We start from the raw sequence: 14,923 nt of genomic DNA on the forward strand, positions 1-14,923 counted from the left end.
GTTTGAATGAATTAGAAAAAAAATGTTTCAAGCTGTTTTATCAATTTTACAACTTTTTAAGATCAGGTTTCAAAATAAAAAACTACTTACTTAAAAAATATGTTTCAATATAAAAGTACATAAAACGATTAAAATAATACTACGCGTCTTTTTTGAACAATGTAACAGTTTAAACCGTGTTAAAAAGTATTTTTTTATACTTTTAAAATAAATTTTCATATCGAAACTAATAGTAATATTTAAGTTCTGTTTGAAACACAAGTATAGCCTTTACTCCTCAACTACAACACTGAAAACAAAATTATTCACCATTATACTTTCTTATTTATTGTTTGCAGTCGCGACTACCGCTATTACAATAAGCCCTAGGCTTTGCTAGTCAAAAAAAGGAATATTTTCCGTGTGATTTACGTTCTGAACTTCTTCTGTTCCTGAAACTTCTTTTATCTTATCGTCGATCCACTTTTTGAAGAACTCCAGCCTCACGTACATCGCGAGATTGTCCTCAATATTTCCGCCCTTGTACCACCCGAACAACTTCTGCTTCCCGTCCCCATTGTGGCAGACCAGCGGGCTGCCGGAGTCTCCTTTCAGCGGTCGGACACGGCTGCCGTCCCTTCTCAGATTGTTGAAGAAAATGGCTTCCTCGAATATATGCGGCACTTTCAGCTCTCCGTATCTGAGAACTTTCGAATCTTCAGACTGACGTTCCGTCCTAAAATTAACTCTAGTTCTTCCCCAGCCCATCAGCGTGCATCGGTGTCCGATTTTGAGTCCATCCGACGATCCAAACCTGATGATGTTGACGTGGGAGCTGTTGAAAGGCTTCGTGATGAAGAGCAAGGCAGCATCATACCACTTCATTTTTCTTTCGTATTTACTGTGAGCGTGGACTTGCACGTGATCAGGCTCGATTTCCACCCTGTTCCTGCTACTCGGCTCCTGTCGCTTCTTGTAGACGTCTGCCGCCACGATGCCGACTCTGCGGTTCCTCCCGTTCTCCCTGACGCAGTGGGCCGCTGTTAAAACCCACTGGGCTCCGATGATGCTTCCGCCGCAATCGCAACGGTCGCCGATGCAGTTTTCCCTGTGGATTTGGACCGCGAACGGAAACTGCCCCTGCGCGGCCACCTCGCCTCCAAACATCTGCCCACTGCAAGCTTGAAAAAGCAAGTGGAACAGAATTAAAACCAGAAGCTTCATTTCAAACAACTGTCAAGTTATAAAGAAATATTTTTGTGTATTTCTACTTTTATACTTATTTTTTGGAAGCATTATGACGTAGGTTGCTGTAAACATTTGTAGTTTGTTGATTGTATAAATTTTATTTGAACACCGAAGAAGGATAGGATTTTTTATAGAGTATCTTTTGTGAGGCATCTTTATTGGAGCCTTTTTAAAGCCATTAATTGCAATAAATTTCCAAAAAAGTTCCCAATATTTAAATGACTTCGTACCCTTATTTTCGTTAGTTTATACATTGAAGAAACAGAGAAATTACACAAAAAGTATATCATGTAAAGAAAGTTAAACAATTTAACATAACTTGCATCAGAAAAAGTTCTACTGATTAGAAAAAGCTCAACTTTTGTAAACATACAAGAAAAAGATCTAGTCGTAGCCTTTAATAAAACGCGGGCCTGTTTTTTCTATAAATAAAAATTATTCTTTAGTTTCTCGGGCCGTACTGTTTAGAAAACATTTTCCGCGCGCCGTTAATACTTTTAAATAATTTAAGAAAATAACATTTAAACAATATTCAATTCAACACGTAATTAAATAAGCAAAAACGGAACACTAGTAATCAGTGCTATTTAGCTCAGGAGTCTAATTGTGTTAGATTTTACTTCAAAAACTTATCTAAATGCATTACTTATAGGCTTAGACGTTTTTACTTTTATATTTACTAAAGTTGAGGTCATAAAATTACCAGAAGAACTTTTTATAATGTAGTTTGTTAAAGCAATATTTTAAATTTAAATATTAAATAAGTGTACTCTTATTTACAAAGCTGGGACAATTAGCGATTTCAGCACAAATCGACATAACTTCTTATTCACAACTAACTTTCATGAGAACTAATACACTGCCACGAACAAGATGACAAGTGATTTTAAGTTTTTGTTGTATCAGTAATGGGACATCCGTGGGAAATTTTTGATTCGAAAACACGTTGTGAATTGCAACTCAACACATTGCGTTAATTTTTACTTCAAAAACTTGTGAATAAACATTCTTTTAAACTTTTGCTTATCTTTCAAAAAAACATAAATTTTCGCAGTTAAGAAATAATTCTAAAATGAGAACATTTGTGTTTTAGTAATAAGTGTTTCAATTTTTAGTATAATGCTAAGTTGCGTGTTTAAAGGATAAAAAATATTGTTCTGATTAATAACTTTAGAAAATAAATAAACTTAATACCGGTTTTGTAGTATTTTCTGAAAAATTTAGTGGCTGTATATATTTCAATAGAATAAAAATAACTATTATTGCATTGAATAAAGAACATATTAAAAAACGAGAAAAAAAATAGTTTTTGACTGAAATGGTTTATTTTGTGTAAAAATCTATTGATTAGCAAATTCTAATTATTAACTTTTTGTTAAGTAGTTTTAAAATAAACCAAGTATGACAAAAAACTAATAAAGACTTTACAGTTAGAGATTCAATGTAACCATTATTCCGTTATTGTTAAATAAAAATTACTTTCAAACTGGTACTTCGAGTATATTGAAACGTTAATATAGTTCAATAAAATAGTTATTAACTAATTTAGTGGTTTCAATATATCAATAAACTGAACAGTTCTATGAAATAACAACATCAATGCACCACAATACAGTGTTTGAAACTTCTCACCTTGTTAACTATCTGTATCCACCTAAATGAATTTTACGACGTAAGTCTTTTAAAAAATAAATTGTTATGAACAAACACTGAGTCAAAATACAAATATTGGTGAGTTTCCAATCAAAATTTTATACACACATAATAAGATTTGCAAAAGTCTTATTTTACTGTAGTATTTTCCAGGCTTGACAATGAAGTTTTACTTTTTGACTAAAAAAGGATTTACAAAATGTATATATTTCAACTTTTAATTTTGCCTGTAAATTTTCAACTTAATCATTTAGTGAATTCTACTGTGGTTATATTTAATAAATTATTTACATAAAAACAAACTTTTTAATTTTTTTTACTACATATAAATGATATATAAGTATGTTTATCACAGAGTTTACCCTTTTTTAAACTTTATAAAAGATTATCTCTAATATATTATAACTATAAGTTGTTCTGAAATCTAGTATTAGTTAAAGTTTTTATAGTATGCCCTATGTGAATTTTGTCAATAATAAACTTAAATATTTCCAACATTGTCTGTTTTTCACAGTAATTGACTGCAGGGGCGTCGCGTGGGGTGTTGCACTGCCGCAATTGCACCACTTTAATACTTTGTAAGAAAAAATTAAGTATCTTTAACGTTTTCGTTATTTTTTATAACAAAATCTCTTATTAAACTCCAATTAAGAAAACGACCATTTTGCTCACTTCACTGCCGCAAACTCTTAGCTGACTGCCGCAAATGAACTCAAAACAGCAAATTTTCTTCAGGAATTACCGCAGAATCAATATCTTGCGGTAACTAATCGAAGTTGAAAATTCCATGAAACAGTAGAGGTTTAAGTATCATTCCACAAGTTGTTGTAAACAAAAAATAAAAGCAAATCTAAGCAGAGCACAGGCGATTCAAGCAGAGGCAACTCGAGCAAAAGCATTTCAAGCAGAGGCAACTCGAGAAGAAGCACTTCGAGAAGAGGCAACTCGAGAAGAGGCAACTCGAGAAGAGGCAACTAGAGAAGAAGCAACTCGAGAAGAGGCAACTAGAGAAGAATCAACTCGAGAAGAGGCAACTCGAGAAGAGGCAACTAGAGAAGAAGCAACTCAAAAGAAGCAATTCGAGAATAGGCAACTCGTGAAGAAGCAACTCGATCAAAAGCAACTCGAGAAGAAGCAACTCTAGCAGAGGCAACTCGAGCAGAGACAACTCAAGTAAGGGCAAATCGATCACCTTCAACTCGGATTTTTTTTTCTGCACCACCTAAGAAAAATATCACGCGACGCTACTGATTGACTGTAAATATTCTCAAAAAAAAAACAAATAAAACCCGACAGTTTTGCGGGTTAAAAACGTTCTTTTGAATTTGTTTCAAAACTTTCATAACAAACCACTAATAATAATCAATCGACTTAATTATTAACTAAAAATACTAAAAACACTAAGAACATGGTTTGTTACAAACATTTTCGTGTTTCAAATTTTCCATTATGTTTTGTAACAAACCACTGATAATAATAAAACGACTTAAATATTAATTTAAAGCACTAAGAACATGAGTTGTTACAAATACTTTCGTGTTTTAACTTTTCGATTTGACCAAAGGTTTAAAAAGTTTATCAAAGTTCGTTATTTTCTAATCGCACGTTTTACTGTATATATATATTCCGCATTTAGAATTAAAAGTATCAGAATTTCTGAAATCAAATCTCATTAACGCAAATAAAATAAAAACATTTACATGGTATTTTTTATTTTTTTATTTTTTTTTTACGATGTACTTATAAAAACAGATTAAACTTTAAACGAAGAAAAACAAATGTGGTACCAATGGTAAAAAGAGTGTATATGAGTATTATTATTTTCAACATACGTTAAAAATATAAACCTTAAATGACGGTTTCGGTACATTGCCTATCCTATTTTTGAACTACGCAAATAAAGTACAAAACGTTATGTCAACTGTTTTCTTTTTGAGTGTAATATTAATAAATGTATGCCGTTTAATTTAATCCAGTTTTTCAGCTTAAATACGATAAGTTGTCAAAAAAATGATATATTTTGTTGGTCCACATTTATTAAATCGAATTAGTTCTCAACAATGATAGAAGTTAATAGTGTTTTTTCAGATCATGTTCGACAGTTATTTTTTCCTTTTAATTTTGTTTATGCGATTCACTGGAGTTGTAAACGTGATAAAAGTTTAGATTGAAGTTTTTGAAATCTCTTAACATTTGATCGCTTAATATAGTGGATTTAAAAAAGAGATCAAAACTTTTCAATAAATATTTTAGTAATATAATTTAAAAATACTTTTTACTCAACAAAAAGGTAGGAGATTTTTGTGTTCTTACCTGTTTTATCATATTAAAATATATTTCCTACTACTGCATACTTGAACAATAACAAAATAAGCAAGAGCCCCTTCTCTAACATCTGTTTGTAATATTGTTTTCTTTTAAATTTTGGCTAATGTTTAAAGAAACAAAAATTATACTAAGTGTATACACAGAAAGTTCAAATGTTTATGTTATTGCAACTTACTTTAAATGTTGTGAAACACGAATTAACTTGGCATTTTAACTAAATATTAAGTTTATTTTAATAAAAAAGTATAACTTTTCGATAAATTTCAGAAACAAAACAACTTACCATGACTAGCTTTAAATTACCAAAATATAGTTTTTAGATTATCTAAGATCTATATAACAATATATATTACTTATAAACTCATGTTAAATATTTATAATATTGCTTTTTATAACGGAATACAATTTTATACTATTTTTAAGTAATTAGTACATATATACTTGGAATAAAAAAAATTTTTTTTTCTAAAACAAACTACGTGTAAATAATTTTATTTCAAATTTTAAAGCGTTTTTAAATATGAACTTAAAATAATTTGTTTATTTAGAACTGGTTAATCACCGAAAAACTTTTATGAAGAGTTTGAGTACTTAAGCGGTCATTAGCGCTTATAAAAACGATGTCAGAAATTTGTTTACATAACATTTTTTTTGGTTTGAATGGTCTTAGAAGCAACTATGTTTTAAGAAGTCAAGTCCTAAATTTTTATGTTAATTAGATTTTGATTGTCAGCTAATATACATACGACATTTTTATTAGATGAAAATAAATCTATTGTATAAACAATATCCAGTTTTTCTGGTTGTAAAATTTATATTTGATAAATCATCTTTAAGTCTTGTAAACCAAACTTCTAAAATTAGTTAAACTAGACAACTGTATTTTTAAAACTGTTTGTTAAACTATTTGACTTACAAACGTCTACAAATTAACTAGGCTTTACTGTTCGTTCAACTTTACTTATTAACTTTTACTGTGTTTGTCTTTTTGACACCCATTGTAATATTTACTTATTTATAATTCACTATTTATCAGATAAATGTAGTCTTGAGGTTCAAAGTTTAATGTACAACAAGAATAGTGTCATATTGAGTAGCAAAACTCGTATATGATAAATAATCAAAATATGAACTCGTATGTATATAATAATCTATTAATATAATTAACCTTACTTTTAATCTGTAATATATTTAGTCGTTTTATTAACTAGAAAGTTAAAAAATACTCATATGATTTTTCTTTTGAAGGTTTTAAAACGAAAAAACAAAAATAATACACAGCACACACAACATAATATTCTACATCATAAGTCCTAAATTTTGAAGAGCTTTAAAAAAATAGTAAAAAAGTTTACATAAACATTTTTATTTACAAATAAAATAGTTACGTTTTTAGATTTATGAAACTAGTACTATGAGAGCTGTAAATAAAATGCTTCAAATTAATGTTAGCAAAAAAGGTTTTTTTTATGTAGTTTATTCTTTTTTTATCTAGAGGTTTTAAATAATAATATATTGTTACAGGAGTATAAATCTCTTTTATTAGTTTTGAAGTCATTAAGGATTCATCATTGAAATTGATAGGCTGAAAATATAAATGTTTCTTTAAAGAAGTTTTGATTTTAAAGCACAATTTTATAAATTGTTATGAAAATAACAAAATAAATTTTACATAAGACTACTTTTACTTTTGTAAAACAACTATAAACAAAAACTGAAGTAACAATAGCAGACTAAGACAGAAAAAAAATGTATTACTTTTACAAATTGAACACTAAAAGACGAAAATTATAAAAAAAAAGAAACAAAAACCATTTAGTAAAATAAAATTGTTCTTAATTGGATTTTAGAACTTACAATACTTCTTTTTTTTTACTTTAACTTAAACATTTTTAGTTTAAAAAAAAATAGAATTATTAAGTGGGAAAAGTTTTTTCCTCAGAACTTTAATTAACTTTTACTGATCGCTTTTGTCTTTTATTAATCTCTTGATTACTTTATGATTGCTTGATTACTTGTGTATTATATAGGTGTGTAAAATCTTATTATTTGTTGTCATTGTACTCTACTAAAGAGAATTGATCGTAATATATTTAGTGTTTTTGAAAGTGTTTGTCTTGTATAACTTATTTTAATATACTAGTCACTTATGTTCCAATATCAGTAAAAATAATTAAGGTTAAACATGACGTTTTATTTTGCTATTTGAAAAGTATTTTCACGTACGAGTTTTCTGAGATATATTTTTAGGATAAAGTTACATGTTTTTTTACTAAAAATTTTCTTGTTAAATATTTGGTTTTTCTGCTAACACAGTGTTTAGCTACACAACCCTGAACCTTTGCGACCAGTTTCTGCGTGTTATAACAACTTATTTATCAACAGTATTTTAACTTTAAGTAATATTTTAACTTTATACGAAGTGCAGTAATTTCGGATTCAACTGGTTTATTTTGAAGCTAACTCAAATTATTTATTTACAACAACAGATCTATATACCACTGAAAAATAGTTTGATTTTCTATGAAAAAAAGAACTTTACTTTTGTTGTTGATCGCATATATTTTGGTCCATAACTGAATCAATTGAAATTAATTTTAATTAATAATAAATATTTGTTAAATAATTCAGACAGTTTTGAGTTTCACCGGATTATCAAATTATGATTCTAAAATAAATGTAACAAAATGACTAAATATGTAAAAAATGTAAAAAATGTAGTTAAATTTATTTAATAAAATTTTATATAAAAATACGTTGTATATTCTTTTAATACTGAAAAATGATTAATTGTGTTTTTTACAGAAACTAAGTTAAAATCAAAACCGAGTATGGCTAAATGAGTATTTTTGAAAATAACTCAGAAATATTAAAACTTGTTATGTTTTACTAAAAAAAAGTTTTTATGATTTAGTTTAGAATTGTGTTACTATTTAGAACAAAAAAAATTTGATTTAAAAAGATTATTTATAAAAAATTAAATGGTATAATAAACTGAAACATTTTGATTTGGATAAAATTAATACTTTCGTATAGAAAATTTTAACACTAAAAAAGGAGTAAAAGCTATAACTAATAAAATCATAAAAATAAAATAAATTATATAGTAAAGCAGGAAAATAAAAATTTAAAAAACAATTTAACAGTTAGGATTGGTACGACATTAACTTAAAGCAATAAAAACATTTGAAAAATGTTTTTCTATAAGTTAATACTTATATGAAAATTAAGCACATTTAAAGGGCCACTGTTTATTAAAAAAATTAGAAAATAAAATTAAATGTAATTGACTTGAAAATATTATTTATAGCTCACATTCTAATAAACAAATGCTTAAAGATTTTAGTAGACAATTGCATCATTTAAAAAAAAAGTATTTTGTTAAAAGCATTTATAGAAAATAGTAGTAAACTCAATAACAAAACAAGTATCATTTTCATTAGATATTAACTCGATTCTATTATTTGAAAAAAAAAATAGTATAATATTATTATTAAGACAATAAAATAAATATATTTTTTATTTATTTAATACTTTTTGATATGCAGTTCAAATAATTATATAAAATATTTAAGTTTTAAGAATATATCTTGTCCTGTGACCTTTTAAAAGCCGATCACTTAAATCAGTTTTTTCGACATAATGGTTTACTGAAACTTTTATTCCGCCTTTAAGGAAATAAAAAATATATGGCCTCCTCTGTCAAGATTTCTTAGAAAAATACCATTATATAAACCTAAGAAATTTTTTTTGATCTTAATCCTAAACTCAAAATATCTAGTGTAATTTTCAAATTTAGGCCTCATGGCCCCTTTACTACTACTTATAATTATCCTACAGCTTTTCTCATTGTTTCAACGAAAACAACAACTCCACCGTTTCATAAAACTCCCATCACACCTTTAATACAGCCGCTACACACCTTCCATCTTCCAGTTACACCTTTATTTCTTCGTACGAACTTTCAATCGGCGGTTTTTCGGTCAAAACTCCTTTGGTGAAGTCGGGATGATTTTTGTGTGGGAAGAGGGGCAGCTTGGAATACCTCCACACGAAGAAGTAGCAGCAGCACAAGCAGAAGACGAGCAAGGTGACGACCATGTATATGAAGTTTCTTGAGTACTTTTCACGAGGTGTGCCCAGTTCGTTCTCACTTGTTGAGGTGTCAACGTTTGTTTCTCTGTTTTTATCTGCATTTTCAACAGTTGTCAACATCTGAGTTGGAATCAAATCTTTTGAGGTGCTTTTTACTTTAGTTTTGTTTTTATCAAGGTTTTTTTTGGAACCTAAGCCATTGAGTACTTTTCTATTCTTGGTAGTTACTATTAAAGTATTTGAAACTGCACTAGCTGTTACGACTTGTGAAGTTCGGTCTTTTGAAAAAGTGTTATTAATTCCAATAGTATGTAGACTTGTGGTGACTGTCGGGTTGACTTTAGTCTGTTTAGCCTTACTGTCACCTTTTCTCGTTACTGCAGTGTGATCAGCCTTACTTGTTGTAAACTTTGTTTTGTTCAACACTTCAGGCACTATAGTTGATTTTGAATAGTTTTTAGTTGTAGAATTGCTATTCTCAATCAGCACACCTTCAGCAGTGATGAATATTTCTGAAAAAAAATGCTTAAACATACTAGATAACTACTTAATAGCTAAGCAAGATATTTTTATTGAACAACTCTTAAGTTGTAAATTAGTTTTCACATTTTTAAAACCTTTTATAACTGATAAGTTTTCAAAACTTTTAGGTAACAGCAGCTAACTATTACAACAAATTATGTTTGTATTTTGTAAAAAAATAAAAAAAAAAACTTACTCTGTTGCTTGATATGTTCAGGAACGGTATAATCCAATTTTGATCTATTGACAGTGCCATAGCCTTTAAAAATATATATTGTTATTTAAGTTGTAGTTTATAAACTATAACATAAGTTAGTTGTTTTCAAATTACTTTAATTCTATACAGTTTGTATGTTTACTTCAAATTAACGAAAATTATAAAAAATACATTAAAGTTTGCGTCACAAACTATTTTTATGAATAGTTCAGTTTTGAATTTATTTACGTTTTGTTTGTAATCTCCATACGAGTTTCACTATAAATGTTAACTTTTTAAACTTTATTTTTTTGTTTGAAGTAGCTACAACAACTTTCTAAAAACTAACTGCTTTTATAAAAAGCTTCCATTACGGATTTTACAAAAATGAAAACAATTTGTATGTATTTGTTTCGTAAATAATGATTTTTTATAAAGTTATAAAGTTAATTGTAAAGTTATATTTAAATAGTAGTACAACAACGTTAGTGCTGAGTTTAGCAAAAATGCTCTACAGACATTACAAAATACCAAAAGAGTAAACTAACAATAAGTTTCAGTGGATAAGTTTAGAAACTGAGGCCTGAAAGTGTGATAGTTTTTAGCAAAACAAATAGCAGCGTTTCTATCGCAATTACACAATGCCTTGGCATGAGTGTCGTCAGCTGTGTGAAAATAAATTGACAATTTTGAACAAAGCAAAGCATGCTAACGTTAAACTAAGTAAAACTGTTTAAAATAAGTTTATTGCGACTGCAGTTGTAAAAGAACAATGTTTGTAAAGTATGTAGATTAAAAAGTATACATATATATGCTTTTTAATTTAAAAGTTAAATAACCTACTAAGCTAAAAATATGTGGGAAGTTGTTTTAATTGTTTTAATTCAACCATAAATAAGTCGGACTTTTGAAAACAACAAACTTTGGCAGAGGATGGTTCCGTTGGTGCATTCGTTTTGGTATCCGACCAGCATGTTGGATGTTTTTTCGTGGATGTAGTTGACGAACCTGCCCCACAACCCGCTTGGTTCGCGCTTTTCCGTGTTCGCTCTTGCGTAACAAGCGTCATGGGTCTTGCAACAACTGTAGTGTTTTTTTCAATTTTTGACAATTTCATTTTTTTGTTTTATAAAAGCACCGCAACTTGTTGTCTGACTGTTAATGTTTTTAGTTATGTTTTATCAGTTATAGTTAACATATTAAAAGTTTGACAACTGTGTGATTTTCAAAATGTTCTGAGGTTATAGTGGGTTGCATTTTGTTTTGCTTTGCATTGATACTATAAAAAAGCTTTTTCTGTTTAGAATAACTATTTTTAATTTAATTTAAACATAATATATAAAACATAATAAAAATACTCTTTTGTTAGACTTTTTTGTGATAAAATTTTTTTTAATAGTTTTTTACGCACATAAAATTATTCTTCATAGTTTTAAAATTATGGAAATTATAATAAATTTTATTCCTAAAATTTTTATCTATAAATGTTTTTCTGAACGTTAACTACGATAAAACTAGTTATATGAGCACTTTTAAATAACTTTATAGTAATATTTTTTGCGCACTTATAGTTGTTAAACAGTTTTAGCTAGATTATTTGTACATTAAGGTTTAAAACTAGATTTTATAATTTCTATCAAGTTAATATGTTATGAAATTTGCTTGTAAATGTAGTATTATAAAAAAACATTGTTTTAAGTTAAGAAACTGCATTTGAGTATGCATTGCTTGATTGTGGTTCATTTTATATAACTCTAAATAACTTTGAAACAAATTTAATTACAGATAAAAAACAAACAAACAAATAAACCTAAAACATGTCTGTAAACTGTATCAAACTTTACAAATGTCTTAACTTAGCATTTAGTTAAATGCTGGAAACAACTTTTTATTTCGGTTTAGATTGGCTTAAAACCATTTTTTAGTCAAACTTTGTAAGATTAAAGCATAAAATAACATAAAAAATCAAACGATTTAAAAAAGTATACAAGGTCGTTTCAAGTTCTGTTAAGTTTTTCGTTTAGTTTTAACATCAAACAGTTTAAGATAGTTAAATTTATTCAGAATTAAATAAAATGTTTAATAAAAGCAACATTACCAAGCTTTACCGATAATCTTAAAAACAAACGATCAGTCTTTTTTTAATCTGTTTGTGAGCCTCAAAGTTAATATATTACGCACGAGTTTGTTTCATCAGTATTTATTTTATTAAAAGTTCTAAAGTACAATTTTACGCGTTATTAGCACAACAATGCAATTTTATAAATGTAGATTTCGAACCCACGCGACGCTTTGAGCTGATGGTTTAATAATTCGCTATTACTAGCTTAAAAATCAATTACCATTTTTTTTATTACCGTAATCATATCTGCAAGCCCTAACTGTGAACTGTGCATTCGATTTAAGCTACAAGCAAATTTTTTGCTTTTTTCAAGTTTAAGTCAAGCTATTTAACAATAAACTATGCATTAAACTTTTGATAAAGTGCTCATTTTTTTAAAATATCTACTTCACAGAGCTCAACGTTAGAGTGATAATTTGAACTTTTTTTGACAAAAAGAAAAACGAGTTAGTAACTTTTCAACAGAAAATAAATCTTTAAAATCAAATAAATCTAAATTATATTTTAGCTGTCTACCTTAAATACTTTCTAAAATAATTTTAAAATTACGTTCTGTTAACTTATGACATAAAAAAATCAGTAGATTAAAATTTGAATAATAAATAAAGTTACTAAGTAAGTTTATTGTATTGAAAACGTTAGACTTTAACTATATTTAGCTTATAAAGGGGATTCTTTTAACAAGTAATCTAAGAACTTTTTTGAACAAAGTTAAACACTGATATAAAGTTTTGCTTATCTAAAATTAAAATATGCTTCACTTACAAACTTACAATTAAAGATTTAAAAATGAATAGTAATGCTTAGTTAATTAAAGACATTAATATTTTGATAAAAAATATTAATTAATTTTTTAAGTTTAGTAAAAACTGTAACAGTGTAAATTATACTTTAAGTACAATATAAAACTAGTTAGAACGAGCGTACTAAAATAAAAAACATAACAAACTCAAAAATACTACAATGTTAAGTTCTTTAAAAAAAACACTTGTTAATTATAAATTAAACTTTTTAAACTTTATTTATACAAACAAACTTGTCAGTTTCATCGATGGGTATTCCGTCACCGCTGGGGCCGCAAAAGCAGCCGTAGGTGGCGTAACTGGCCAGAACGTCCACTTTCCAATTGTAACACTTGATGGCGGTGTGGAAACCCAACATGGACCTCCTTTTGCGCGAATGTGCCTCATCTGAGGGAAAATTCCCCGCTGTGAGAAAAATAAGTGTTTTCCTTCATTGTTGGCTAGAAACTTCAGAAACGTATACAAAAATTCTTAATTTATTAAAATAAGTCTAGGTTTATTAATTAAAAAAATTGAAATAAGATACAAACGTGTTATTTTATAAGATGCTGTTTACGGTATTTAACTTTATGTATTTATCAAAGATTTAACTTTCAACAGCTGATTAAGTGTTTAGCATAAGTTGAATATCACAAAATGCAATGTAGGCTGTCATTATTGTGATTTGAGTTTTACAAAAAGTTTTACTTGATTCACCTCATTAAGTAATTGATAACTTAACCTTAAAAATGCATTGTACTACTGCATTGTTTTTAAGTTTGAAACTTTTTTGAAAAGTTACTGGTGCAAAATTAAAAAGAATTATATATTATTAAATAAATTCCTAAAGTAAAATAAGTTGTTAAGTGTAGGTTTTTTTATGGAATTTAATTTAAAGTAAGCTCAAGTAGAAAATAGTTTAATTTAATAGTTTTAAATCCTGATAAATTTGTATGGTTAATTTTATATGTTTTTAAACTAAACAAAACTATGTTCTTCTACATGAATTGGTTAATTTTCTATATCATAAAAGGCCAAGTTAACTTTCTTATTAACATTAATATTTAAAAGTAGCAACTGTTTGTTTATAAATTAAATTTTATTTTGTTAGCTAATACTGCATAGTTGATGTGATAAATGTTTTGGAGTTTAAAAAGTCTTGACTTTTAGTTTTATATCAGTAAATGTTGTTATAATAAAACAATAAGGTTTTGTTTAACTTGAAACAATCTTTAAAAGTTTCTACATACTTAGTAGTAGTTTTAAACGACAGACTAATTTGCTATAATACATTAACTGTCAAAGCTTAGTAATATTAACCTAGAAATCTAATTTATAAAATTAACGAGAAAAACTTTTTTAAATACTGAATAGTTAATGATAAACCAACAATAAAATTTTATTTGTGATTAAAGTATGCAAATTGCGTATTTAATGCTATGTTAAACATTTCAAAATTAACTACTTAGAATGAGTAGTACCAAAATTTTCATACATTTTTACCTTAATACTTTTGTGTCAAAATTAAATAAAAGTGTAAGTACTAATGAAGTAACTAACCTTTATATGGAAATGATTCCAAAATGAAAGTGGATATGTATATCCAGACAATGGAAAACATTATTAAACTCATAATGAATGTAAAAGTCTGTAAAAATAAAACTGAATTCTTTTGCGTTAAATAAAACTCAAGGAAATACTACTAAACAAGTTAAAATGTGTTTTTGTTTTTAACTAGTATATAAACACAAGTAAAAAAAAAATCACAAACTTGTGCCAAACATCAAAGTGCTTAAACAGCAAATTTTAGTATAAGTATTGATTTTAGCTTGAAGTTTTTACTTTTTAAAACGTTCATTTCCAAACTATAGTTACCAAAAAAGTAAGTTATGTTGTTTCACTACTAAGTTCAGCTAATAGTGTTTTAATAATTATAAATGATAATGAATACCTTTTCTAGCATACAGTATGCGAAATTGAAGCTTTAAAAAAACTTTT

The 14,923-nt window shown here is 27.4% G+C and overlaps 2 protein-coding genes across 2 annotated transcripts; both read right to left on the bottom strand.

Annotated features, from left to right (window-relative positions):
• Nucleotides 1-375: 375 nt before the first annotated feature.
• On the bottom strand, nt 376-1,203 carry LOC145839119 (chymotrypsin-C-like). Its single transcript, XM_082946729.1, has one exon. The coding sequence runs from the start codon at nt 1,201-1,203 to the stop codon at nt 376-378; it is 828 nt and encodes a 275-aa protein (XP_082802855.1).
• Nucleotides 1,204-9,144: 7,941 nt separating this feature from the next.
• LOC145839120 (uncharacterized) lies at nt 9,145-14,546 on the bottom strand. The gene is made up of 6 exons (XM_082946730.1): nt 14,486-14,546; nt 13,180-13,351; nt 10,944-11,104; nt 10,570-10,686; nt 10,022-10,084; nt 9,145-9,815 (listed from the first exon to the last, which is right to left on the bottom strand). The coding sequence occupies exons 1-6, from the start codon at nt 14,544-14,546 to the stop codon at nt 9,145-9,147; spliced, it is 1,245 nt and encodes a 414-aa protein (XP_082802856.1).
• Nucleotides 14,547-14,923: the final 377 nt, after the last annotated feature.

Source organism: Thalia democratica, chromosome 6 (genome assembly GCF_965202585.1).
Source record: "Thalia democratica chromosome 6, ktThaDemo2.hap1.1, whole genome shotgun sequence".
Taxonomy (NCBI): Eukaryota; Metazoa; Chordata; class Thaliacea; order Salpida; family Salpidae; genus Thalia; species Thalia democratica.

Excerpts from the sequence above, each read along its gene's own strand:
- LOC145839119 (XM_082946729.1), bottom strand. The coding sequence starts at position 1,203 with ATGAAGCTTCTGGTTTTAATTCTGTTCCACTTGCTTTTTCAAGCTTGC.
- LOC145839120 (XM_082946730.1), bottom strand. The coding sequence starts at position 14,546 with ATGTTTTCCATTGTCTGGATATACATATCCACTTTCATTTTGGAATCA. Across the intron at positions 10,085-10,569 it reads CTTATCCACTGAAACTTATT|GCTATGGCACTGTCAATAGA; the intron begins GTTAGTTTACTC and ends ATATTTTTAAAG. Across the intron at positions 9,816-10,021 it reads TGAACATATCAAGCAACAGA|AAATATTCATCACTGCTGAA; the intron begins GTAAGTTTTTTT and ends ATTTTTTTTCAG.